The sequence below is a fragment of the Lissotriton helveticus genome, chromosome 6 (genome assembly GCF_964261635.1).
Source record: "Lissotriton helveticus chromosome 6, aLisHel1.1, whole genome shotgun sequence".
Lineage (NCBI taxonomy): Eukaryota > Metazoa > Chordata > Amphibia > Caudata > Salamandridae > Lissotriton > Lissotriton helveticus.
Window position 1 is genome coordinate 1,554,999,738 of NC_136067.1, and position 13,155 is coordinate 1,555,012,892.

At 38.0% G+C, this 13,155-nt stretch overlaps 1 protein-coding gene across 1 annotated transcript in view; it reads left to right on the forward strand.

Annotated features, from left to right (window-relative positions):
- The window catches only part of ECT2L (epithelial cell transforming 2 like), a 449,543-nt gene that overhangs the window by 30,075 nt on the left and 406,313 nt on the right, over window positions 1-13,155 (forward strand). Inside the window, exons 2-3 of the mRNA XM_078649356.1 lie at window positions 9,034-9,146; window positions 11,089-11,251. Coding sequence (XP_078505482.1) covers window positions 9,034-9,146; window positions 11,089-11,251 — 276 coding nt within the window. The remainder of the gene's footprint in view (window positions 1-9,033; window positions 9,147-11,088; window positions 11,252-13,155) is intronic.

A 13,155-nucleotide genomic window follows, 5' to 3' on the forward strand; every position in this document is an offset into this window, starting at 1 on the left:
TTGGCATATCGATTTCTTCATTATACGACTGGTGAATTACAGTGTCCAGAATTTGTAACACTTGTTCACAATTTTTACGGATTTATTCTTAGTATTGCTTATACTAATTTGCTATCTTATAAGAACAGCGACAAAAGTAAAGTTCTGTGGTAAAGCAATTACTTTTGAGCAGGATGCAATCAGTTTCACCTCCACCACCTTTTTTAGAGACACCAGGAAATCCACCAATAATCTGGAAGAAATGGTTTGATGCGTTTGAAACCTATTTGGGTGCAATTGGTGCTTCAAGATACCGAGCAGAAAGGAAGAAATGTTTACTATTGCACTCATTAGGGTTTGAAGGAAGGGACATTTTTAAACATTTACCTCCTTTAGTAAGAAACAACGCTGAAGAAGACATTGATGAATATACTGAGACAAGAAGGAGACTGGAGTTGAGATTTGATTTTAAGCCTAGCCTTGTTGTAATTAGACATACGTTTTTCAAAAGAGAACAGTTACCGGGAGAAGATGTCGAGACAAATGTGTTAAGTCTAAGGCAGTTAAGTGCGGAATGTGAATTTGAAGGCTTCAGAGAACAATTGATTAGAGATCAGTATATATGCAAATGTACTGACAAGTCAATTAAACAAAAACTGCTTACTTTGGGTAATCCAACACTCAAAGAGACTATCCGTACGGCAAAAAGCATAGAATTGTCAAAGAAAGAGGTCAAGGAACTTGAAAAGAAGAATGAAAAAGCAGTTTATGCAGTTAGGCCTAAGGAAAATAGGGAAAATAAGGCAGTACCAGGCCAACAACGTTTCGAAAGGAACAACTTTCCTAGTTCACAACGTTATGATAGAAATACTTTTCCAAGGCAGAGTGACATTTGTTATAGATGTGGTAATCTTTCGCACAATAAGGGTAACAAGTTCTGTCCTGCAAGGAATTCCACGTGCTGAAATTGTGGGAAATATGGTCATTTTGCAAAGATATGCCAAAATAATAGGCAGGGAAGTTCAGTTTTCATGAACAAGTCTCAAGGACAGGGTAATGTAAGTGGGGTAGGAAATGTTTCTGAGTTTAATGAAAATACTGTAAAGGAATCAGATTCTATTAACAGTATCCAAGACGACCTTAGGGAGATGGTTGTGGTGGTACGGGAAGATGGAGTTATCACTGGAGGCCCTTCAGATTGTGTAGATCCTTACGAAGAATTTGGTGTGGGTGATAAAGTGCTTACCTTGTTAGTTGATTCAGGTGCAAGAATAACAATGATCACTCAAGAGTTGTTTGATGAAACTTGGCCTGAAAGAAAGCTAGAAACAACTGATAGGGCCCCTGTTTCTTATGAGGGGCGCAAAATAGTTTTGGCTGGATATTTTGAAGATGTCTTGCAGTTCAAAGGTAGGAAGATACTTGGGAAGATCTATGTTGCGATAAAGGGGTTAAACATTTTGGGGTGGTTCCACCAGGGTCTCTTCCAATTGGTTCTCAGACCGGGTACTAAGGAACAAGTATGTGTGGTAGAATCAAACGATTATACAGAAAAATTGGCCTTCACGTATCCTACAGTTTTTGGAAAAGGTCTTGGGATGGTTAAAGATTTTACCCACGCGATAAGAGTGAAAGATGGAACTATACCCGTAAAGCATAAGGTCAGAAGTGTCCCTTTTAGCGTAAGAGATAGTCTAGAAAAAGAGTTGAATGAGTTGTGCAAGAAGGGGATCATAGAACCAATAGAGTCTATTTTGTGGTTGTCTCCTCTTGTTGTCGCCAGGAAAAGGAATGGAGATTTGCGCGTGTGTGTTGATTTGCGCAGTCTAAATAAAAACATCTGGATTGATTCACACCCTTTGCCGAAAATTACAGATTTGTTGTCACTCACAAGAGGTGCAAGATGGTTTACTAAGTTGGATTTAGCCTCCGCTTACCATCAAGTGGTGTTGAGTCAAACCTCTAGACATTTGACGGCGTATGTCTCTCCTTTCGGTAGTTTTCAATACTGCAGGATGCCGTTCGGCCTAGCATCGGCGGCAGCAGTTTTCCAGAGACTAATGAGTCAAATGTTTAAGGATACTCCTGGAGTCATAGTTTTCCAGGATGATGTTTTGATTTTTGGCGAGAACAAAGGCGATCATGACAATTCTTTCAATCAGGTTTTAGAAATTATGCAAGACAAGGGGATTGTGCTTCAGAGTGAGAAATGTGTTTTCCTCAAAGAAAAAATTTAATTTCTTGGACATGTTGTTTCGCATGATGGTGTAGAACCTCGTCCTGGGTTGGTGAAAGCCATTGTAGATGCTTGTCCTCCTGTCGATAAATCTGGATTGAAGTCATTCATTGGTCACAGTGAATTTTACTCTAGATTTATCAAAGATTATGCATCAAGAGTTCAACCATTAACAAACATGTTAAAGAAGAATGTGCCTTTTGTATGGTACAAAAATTGTCAAGAAATTTTCCAATGGATTAAGTTACAATTAGTAAGTGACAGAATCCTTAAGCCTTTTGATCCAAATAAGAAATGTATTGTGACACTGGATGCTAGTGGTTTTGGTCTTGGATCTGTGCTTACTCAAGAGAATGGCCAAGTTGATAACACCGTAGCATATGTTCCGAGGGTTTTGCGAGGAGCTGAAATGAATTTCTCTGTCATAGAGAAAGAGCTATTAGCTTGTTGGTAGGCGGTCAGGAAATTCAATCCTTTTCTCCGGGGAAGTCATTTTGTAATACGAACTGATCATAGTCCTTTAGTCTCTATTTTAACAGGTGAGAAGATCAAATAGCATACACCGAGGATTGCTAGGTTATCAACAAAATTACTTCAATATAATTTTGACATCCTCCTTGACCTCTCTGCAGCCTTCGACACAGTCTGTCACAGCACCCTTATACAACGCCTCAACAACGTCGGAATACAAGGAAAAGCACTGGACTGGATCACCTCGTTCCTTGCCGGAAGAACTCGGAGAGTCCGCCTCCCACCGTTTAAGTCAAAAGCCACCAAAGTCATCTGCGGCGTACCACAAGGATCTTCACTCAGCCCCACCCTCTTCAACGTATACATGAGTCCCCTCGCGAGCATCGCACGCCAACACAACCTCAACATCATCTCCTACGCTGATGACACTCAACTAATCCTCTCACTCACCAAAGACCCGAACACCGCCAAAACCAACCTACACGAAGGAATGAAAGAAGTAGCCGAGTGGATGAAGCACAGCCGTCTTAAACTGAACTCAGACAAAACAGAAGTCCTCATCTTAGGTACTTCCCCTTCCGCATGGGACGACTCCTGGTGGCCAACGGCCCTAGGAAAAGCACCCATCCCAACAGACCACGCACGGAACCTGGGCGTCATCCTGGACTCCTCACTCTCGATGACCAGACAAGTCAACGCCGTTTCATCTTCTTGCTTCAACATTCTCTGCATGCTCAAAAAAACATTTCGCTGGATCCCCTCCGAAACCAGAAAAACGGTCACCCACGCACTGGTCACCAGCCGCCTGGACTACGGAAACACCCTTTACGCCGGTACCACCGCAAAACTTCAGAAAAAACTCCAACGCATCCAAAACGCCTCAGCCAGACTCATACTAGACATCCCGCGTAGAGACCACATTTCCGGTCACCTGAAAGACCTCCACTGGCTCCCCGTCAATCAGAGGATAACGTTCCGCCTCCTCACCCACGCACACAAAGCACTCTACGAACTTGGACCCGAGTGCCTCAACACGCGACTATCCTTCTACACCCCCTCCCGCCAATTACGCTCTTCCAACCAGGCACTCGCTGCTGTTCCACGCATCAACAAAACCACCATGGGAGGAAGATCCTTCTCCTATTTAGCGGCTAAAACCTGGAACTCCCTTCCCATTCACCTCCGCCTTACTCAAAACCACCTAGCCTTCAGAAAGCAACTTAAAACCTGGTTATTCGACAAGTAATTCCCCATCCTTCCTCAAGCGCCTTGAGACCCTCTGGGTATGTAGTGCGCTATATAAATGTATTGACTTGACTTGACTTGACATTGTCTATTTACCTGGAATGAAGAATGTTAGGGCAGATTATCTCTCACGTTTCCCTATTACTGGTAATTGTTCCGTTTTTGAAAAGGAAGATGATGAGGAAGATTGTTTTGTTGCTGTTTTGGATGTTGAGGGAATGTGTGCTATAAATGAGGCTGAGTGGAAAAGGGAGTTGATGAAAGATGAGGTACTTGTTCAAGTCATTAAATACTTGAAATCTGGTTGGCCCAAAGAGAAGAATGTATCTGGCCAGTTTCAGCCCTATGTTAAAGTTGCAGAAGAACTCACTGTAGAGGATGGTATCCTTTTGAGATGTGGAAGACTTATACCGCCTGAGAGTTTGAGGAAACGTCTAACTGATGGTGCTCATGAAGGACATTTAGGGAAAACCTTCACGAAACGTAGGTTGAGGGATGTGTTTTGGTGGCCGCAAATGGATGTTTGTGTTGACACGTTGATTGATAACTGTGTTATTTGTAAATCCTCTGAAAAAAGTCACAAGGTAAGGACACTCCCTTTGCAACCTGTTCAGTTTCCGGAGAGAGCGTGGGAGAGGATTGGAGTTGATTTGGTTGGCCCGTTCAATCGTTTACCATCTTCTTCACGTTTTGTTATTGTTGCCATAGACTATTACTCCAAATGGCCAGAGATTCGCTTTATCAGTGAGCCAACCTCAGCCAATGTGATTCTCTTTTTGAAAGATATTTTCCTGAGGGAAGGGTTTCCTTCTTATGTCATGACGGACAATGGTGTACAGTTCGTGAGTTCAGAATTTGAGTTTTTTTTAAAACATGGTGGTGGTACATACAGCAGGAGTTCTTTCTATCACCCTCAGGCAAATGGCCTTGTTGAAAGGATGAATCGGGTACTCAATATTTGTGTGCAGTGGGCTATCGCTAGCAAGTGTGTGGTTGAGAATGCGGTGCATTCCATGCTATGGTTTTATCGCACTACAGCGCATTCGTCGACTGGAGTATCTCCTTTTGAACTTCTAAGAGGGAGGAAACCTTCTACGAAAATTTGTCCTGGTTGGATGTCGAAATGGGTGAAATTGGATGTTATGGATGGTATTGATGGATTTGTGAGGGACAAAGTTATTGGGGCTCAAGTGAGACAGAAGGTCTATTTTGATGAAAGAAAGAAGGTTTTTTCACAAAACATTTGTGTTGGAGATGTTGTACGTATCACGAATCATGTTCATGTTACCAAGGGAAGAAGTAAATTCTCTGAACCATTAGTTTTTGATAAAGTTTGTGGTAATGCTGTGCGGGTCAATAACAAGAATTGGTGGAACATTTGTAAAATTGTTAAAGATAAAAATGAGGGTGTTGACTGTAATGACTATTTGACTACTTCTAGTTCTAGTGCCAGGAAAGTGAATGGAAAGTGTAATGGTGTAAATTTTGTGCCAGAACCTCGAAGGAGTTTGAGAGTTTGTAAAATTCCTGTTAGGTTCAGGTAATCTACTTTGTTCTTTTATCTGCAGTTTTTCCTTGTAGTTTTTCTTGTTCTTTTATTTGCTGGTTTTCCCTTCTAGCATCTTTCCTTTGTTCTTTCTTTCTTTCTCTCTTGTTTTCCTTTTCTTGTTTTCCTTCTTTTGTTTTGGAAGAAATGGGGATAATGTAGTGTTCTGTGTATTGTGCCTCTCGGGCACTTGTAGAAAGAATACTGTTGTGTGGGCATTCTATGCTCTGTATTGGAATGTGGGCATTTTGGCAGTTGATGCCTGCCTTTCCCTGAAGTCGCTGTTATTCTCTTGAGCGGAATAAACCTACTCTCAAGCTACAAGTCTAAGTGATTTTATAAACACTTACTACACTAACCAATATTAAAAAGAAAACCACGGAACTGGGGCGCCCTGATATTTTCTTTAACCCGGAGGGGCTGACTAAAGCTGACCTAACTTGTGTGAAATCAAACTTCATCAAGTCTTGTGAGATTGAGCGGGAATCTGAAGAAATAGGTAAACCTACGGTTAGGGCTCATTACTTGCTCATTTCAACCTTAACCATGCAACCGTATTTTTCTATTGTCACGATCCCCTTCCATAGATGGTTATTAACAAAATTCCGGTTTAACCAAACCCATACGGTTTTAAGTGATATCCAGGGGTGGAGCAAGCCTGAGGACAATACACCTTGTAAATGTGATGACTATTCGCTGCAAGACACTATGCACTTTATGTTTTTTGTTCCTTTTATCATGAAGCCAGAAAAAGGTTTATTCTTCCACTGTTAAAAGATAAAGCATTCCTTCAGTCGAAACCTGCACTATGGCACTTGCAATTAATGGAAACGCCTGTAATTATGTTTGGTGTGGCAAGTTTTCTGGTCACATCTTTCCGCAGTAGAAGGTTGAGACTAGCAGCACAACAGGAGAGGGATTGTTTGATAAAAGAAGTGTAATGTACATGATTAATTGATTTTTAATGGGACACTGTTCTTCTTTTAAATTGATTTTTTGATAAATCTGAGCAACTGTTTTTTATATATTGTATAGCATGCTTTTATGATTTTTAATAATCGAATAAAGTGGTTTTGACTCTGACTCTAAATATCGATTAGTAATATCGATATCAAATATATCGATGTAACTAATTTCGATGTTACTAATATCGATATTTGTTTATTATGTATTTTATTATGTATTTAATATGTATGTGTTATATGTTTTTTGTTAAGTATTTTATTTGTTTTAAATTATATGTGTACTATTTTATATATATTAATAATGTTATTTTTAAGTTAATTTTATGTTTTAGTACTGGAGCGGGTTGTGGGTTTATAGGGGAATAGGGTGGGAAGTAATTTAATTATAGTAAATTAATTATTAATTTTTAGTAATTGTAAATTAATTTTAATTAATTTTTGCGTTTAAGTTCTGTAGCGGGTTGTGGGTTTATAGGGCAATTGGGTGGGAAGTAATTTAATTGTAATTAAGTAATGATTTTTTTATAGGTATTGATAATTATTTTATTTTTAATTCATTATTAATTGTTAATTAATTTTTTTAATTGTTAATTAATTATTTTAATTGTTAATTAATGTTTGTAATTGGTAATTACATTTTTTTAATTGGCAATTAATTTTTTTAATTGGTAATTCAGATTTTTAATTGTTAGTTACTTTTTATTGATTGGAAATATTTTTTTATTAATTGGTAATTATTGTTTCATTAAAAATATGTTTTGATTTAAAAATACATTTATTGTTTACTATATTTTAATTGTTAATCAATTTTTAATTATTATGTTTCGTGTTCAATATTTATTATTTGGTAGCTAATATTTATTAATTAATATTTATTGGTATTTATTGTTAATTAATTATTCAATTGTAATTATGTTTTTAATACTTATTAATGGGTATTTGCAAATGATGTAGAGTTATTTAAAAATTAAATTATTAATTATTTTATTTACAACAATTATTTATAAGTATGTTATATTTAAGTTCTACGCTATCCAACACTTTCCCTACTGTTGCACTCTCTGGAGTTGCAATAGTAATTTTTACCCCTACGCTATCCAACGCTTTCCCTACTGTTGCACTCTCTGGAGTTAGAATAGTAATGTTTACTCCTACGCTATCAAACGCTTTCCCTACTGTTGCACTCTCTGGAGTGGGAATAGTAATTTTAAGCCCTACGCGATTCAACGCTTTCCCTACTGTTGCACTATCTGGAGTGGGAATAGTAATTTTAAGCCCTACGCTATCCAACGCTTTCCCTACTGTTGCACTCTCTGGAGCTGGAATAGTAATTTTTACCCCTACGCTATCCAACACTTTCCCTACTGTTGCACTCTCTGGAGTTAGAATAGTAATTTTTACCTCTACTCTATCCAATGGTTTCTCTACTGTTGCGCTCTCTGGAGTGGGAATGATAATTTTAAGTTCTATGCTATACAACGATTTATTACTGTATTTTTTTTGTTATTGATTTTGAATAGTATTTTTATTTATTTATCTATTTAATATTTTTTGTATAATTTTAGATAATGTAGTATATAATTAATTTTAAAAATATTAAAAGTATATTTAATTTTTTAAATGTATTAAACATAATTATTTACTTTTTATTTATGTTTTTGTTTTATGTTTGTACATGTATTTGTAATTTATAATATTTGTTATTAATGTATAAATTATTAAAATAAAACTTACTGTTAAGTAAGTATATATTATATATTGTCTGTATATGTTTCATTAATGTATTATTATTATATATGTATTCATTTTAAACATTATTAGATATTTTTGACTATGTTTATTTTATTTATTAGTGTTATTTACTTCATTTTACATTTATATTTTTACAGACAAAACAACATCGATATTTTTAACATCTATATTTTTATTTCGATATTTTTGTACTTACCATGTTGTAGATGAGATGTCGATATTCTTGCCTTCGATATTTCAGCATCGATATTTCTGTAGGTCGATATTTTCTAGGTCGATATTTTGTCAGTGATTCGCTGCAGGTTCATGCACTGTCCAGAAAAGCCTCATGCTGGTAAAATGTCATGAATGTACTGAACACCTTGAATACACTGTTAAGTGCACTGGAGTAAATTACTGAGGAAGTTCGACAAAATCAGGCTGGGATAGGGCATCATAGCTTCGATTGCCATGTGAGCATTTTCATACCAGCCCATGACTTTTGTAATCCTGGTTCACTTTGACACATTTTAGAGTCCGGTGTCTTCACCAGACAATAGAAGGAGCATTCTTGATTTGCATTTGAGGGTGCTTTGTAGCCTTGAAATTCCATACTAACACATATTTTCTAAAGATAGCAAAGTTTTGGAAGCTGCTGGTCATCAAAGGCAAGGGATAAAACAGAAAAAGCACCTTTCACTTTGTGCTGAGCATTTAGGCCTTTCATCTCCTTTTCTTTAATTGTGTATTATTTCAGAATTTACTTGTTTTGTCCTGGACAAGTTGTCTTTGTAGAGGTTGAGGGTCTGGACACAGTTTAATTATAAAAAATAAACCTGGTTCTTGAATGTTTCTTTCAGCTCTTCAATGAGAGAATCAACCTAGTGAGCCACTGGTTTGATCTGTGGACCGACAAGCAACGGAAACAGTTTCTGCATGCCATGCTCGCCAGGTGCAGCAAATCACAACTAACGTAAGTATGCTGTGTAGGTACCTTTAGACTCAATAGTTTCATTAACCTACTAAAAACAATATGTGCATTATAAATCTCAGTTATTCTAGACCTTTGGAACACCCACTCCATTAGGAAAGTATACTGCAACATTTTGTAGTAAAACAAAAAGGTTTTAGGAAATTAATATCATACACAACATGCACCCACATGTCATCTTGACATCCCCTTAAATCAGTCATTTTTCTTCTTGGATAGAAATAGATAATAGCACAGTAGCTCTAGTGGGCTACTGAGCACATCCTTGTCCTATTGAAATTGTTCTTAATCCTTCAGCGGTACTGCATCCTCTTTCTTAACTCCTGTTCCTGAGTACCACTCTGTGTTGCACATTGCAGACCTTTAAGAACACAGTGCATGCAGCTTTCAGTACTCCAAAGGGAACCTAAATGACATGTAATCTTCTTATACGTTACTTGTAGGACTTTTGAGTCGGACATTGGAGAATAAAGTTTCAGAACGTTTCCAGAGTTGCCTCAGTGTTCTCCACAGCTGATCTCCCACCTTTTGAGAGCCAGGCCTGGCACTCGGCAATTAACTCCATCTATTTTCAATATTAGTAAAATGTATGTAGTATTGGAATGGGAATAGGCCTTCTAATGATTATCATCTGGTGATCAAATCTGCAAGACACAGAGGGGCAGAAAACCCACTAGACACCAGGACAAATATTATAAAAACAATGGAGAGGGAGCGGCCAATCCTGAAATCAGATTCCACCCACCCACCACTGGGTTGCACATTGTGTTTCTGGTTTATCTCCAATCTTTCTGGCCCAGGAGGCAAATGTCCACTACATACCAGGGATTGGTGAGAAGGAAAAGGTGTGGGATGGGGACCTGCCATGCAAGAGGTGTGAGTAACCCCAAATATCAAAAAAGGGCTCAGCACTTGGGGGCTGGGGGAGGCATTGTATCTAAAAACACTATGTCCAGAGTATAGTCTGGAGCGTTTCTGTCCATGAGTTGTGCATATGTATATGTATCATATTTATATAATACAAACCTAGCAGAGTACTGAATAAGGTCAAAGACAAAGATACAATAAGCATGTGATTGGAGAGATAGCTCATTTCTATGAACAAAAGTGGATTGTTAATGCATCTTGATAAAGTATTTCTAAGAGTGTTGTCTCTTCTAATTTATGATATTTATTTAGGTGACTTCAACTGTGTCTGGGTTTTTACGTAAGTCTGAAGCTTAAGTCCAGCTGCTTCATCTTAGTTCCATGAAAACAGTGGCCCTGTAACTGTTTTTTTTACTTTTTTGTTGAGTTTTAAAGTGCAGAAAGTGAAGCACTGGTCAGTCCTGATCTGGAATTTGAAGATTGGCAGGTCAAAGCAGTACATATCGCTGATACTAAAAATTGCAGTAGCTTTCTATTATTGAAAGTACTTTTTCAATCATGGTCTATGTTTATAAGACCAGGCAAAATGCGGGAATAGGGGACTTACAATTTAAATTGGTTGAATTTAAATAAATCATTTCATTAACAGGACTTTGATCTATTCTTGACACATTCATCCTAGAGTATTAAACGACTGTGTGGAAGGAAGGCTTGAAGTTTTGTAGAATATCTAGGTGTAAATTGAAAGACACATCAATAATGTAATTGTTTCAAATATTGCAGAACCAAGAAATAGATGAGAATAGAAATGTATGTCTGACAATGTGCAATACATTTCCTGACTTTTGTATTTAAACTTAGAATCTTCATGTATACAGTTAAGTCCTATTTTGTGTCATTTGAAAATACATGCATGCTATATGTCTAAAACTTTAGGAGCAAGTTTAAAAACAAATCACACCCACTAACAGAAATATCTTTTTGACTCAAACCTATGTGTTTTACAACTGTATAGATAGGCAACGAAGCATTATTTCCATTCCTTTTTCATCCACAGGTTTTTGCAGAACTGGTTCACAGAAGTAGTTCCTGTTATGAAGCTGAACTTCACCACAGTGCTGCCGCGGTTCCTTTCCCTGTATATATTCTCCTTTCTAAACCCACAGGAGCTGTGTGCTGCTGGACAAGTCAGCTGGCATTGGAAATTTCTCACTGAACAGGTATGCCCCTTCTCGTGCACACTTATCCTCGTGTTATGGAATGTTTTGAGCATCAGTTATGAAATGTTTTCAATGTCCGGTTTACATTAATACACATAACATTTCTCCTGTGATTGTCACCTACTTGTATTTCTGCGTTTTTCATGTTTTTCGGACTCTCTTCTGATTAGGTAATTGTGTACAGCCTACGCTATTATGTTGATAAAAGGCAAAAGAGCAGGACCCATTGGTTTAAAATACACATACTCAACAAATGGAATAAAATACGGGGGAAATGGAATGGCTATCCAGGTGAACCATGTATCCCTTTTGTTAGTAACTAGGCATAGGCTGCTGAGTCATGAACACTTTGATTCAAATGTTGAAATGTGAATTATTGTGGTGTCAGTGGGGTGATCGGGAGTCTGTGAGGGCTGTCGGAATACAGTATATGCTTGAAAATGTCTTCATACTGCATAGTGTAATGCTTCTTGCCATTGTTACATTACCCAACTTATATACTAGAAAAAGATCGATAAAAAAATATACACACTCGAGCACAGCAGAGGACTGGAATTACTTTCGTATTACAAATAAAAAAAATCCTTGGTAATGTGAAGAAAAGCTTCAGTTTCATTAATGATCAAGAACTGCAGATTATGCTCAACTTTATTTACTACAAATTCACAGCAGCCAACAACAGCCCCACGTAGTAAACACTACATTTACCAGAAGTCTCAGACCATTGGACACTTTAAACGTGTTACATCCCTTTAGACATTCAGTATCAGCAGCTGTGAAACGTCCGTTCAGCTTCCATCTTGGATTCTTCTTTTGGTAAGCCAAAACTATTTCCAGACTCCAATTGTTCCTTTGCATCAAGCATCCCCGCACTCCTGTTTCCATTCCTCACCTAAGAATATTCCATAAGATCATAAACCCATCCGGACACCGGCGAACCATATATATTGTTGAATCCATGAACCTTTAAATGTAGTATACCACAAACTGGAAATATTATGTAAGACATCAGAATCACTTAGGCTTCCATTAAGAATGCCTGCATAAATGAAATGGAAGGAGGCCGTAATGGAAATTGCCGTTCCTGTCAAAATTATAAGATCCGTTGGAACACTTCAGACCCAGGGTATTTCCGCCAGAGACTTTAGCAGCTGAAAATATCTGAAATCTCCTGTAGAATAAACAGATGCGTATTGAGAAATTACAAGATGTAAGACATTGGGTTATTGGTTGAGGCAGTGGATGTCCCAACCTTGTCAGGGCAAACCACAAAAGTCAATAAATGAAATGCTTAACCCTCTGACAGCTTGGCAGAAAAGGAGACAGTCTTAGCATAGAGGCAATGTGTAACTCATTTATGCGGCACACAAACAGTAAAAAAGTGAAAACGCAACACAAGTAAAATCCCAAACCAATTCAGATTTTTTAAATAATTTTACTAAACAAAATGATACCAGAACAACAACAAAATCCAATCAGTAGAACCAGAGATTAAGTATAGATTGCCACTCACAATCATCTGGGTGCGCTAGAATGGGGAAATGATCAAGTTCAGGCTGACAGCGATGGAGCGCAGGTCGGATACAGGGACCAGGTTAGTCCTGCTAAAAAGTTACCTTCTAAGTCCGGTGTGAGGAATTCCATTTGGCATTGGAGGAGGCTGCGAGTAGGAAGCTGAGCATCGAGGATGTTCATCGCTGTAGCGCAAACAGCAGGTCGGGTATTATGGAAGGCCGTTGATGTAGCACGAAGGAAAGGTTGGGTGTCACAGACGGTCGTCGCTGTAGCGTGAAGGGCCTTTTGGACATCGCGGACGGTTGTTGCTACTGCTTCATGATGGTGGTCTTTGCAGGTTGTCATCGCTGTAGCGTAAAGTGCAGGTCTCTCTTTGCTGGTCAATGCAG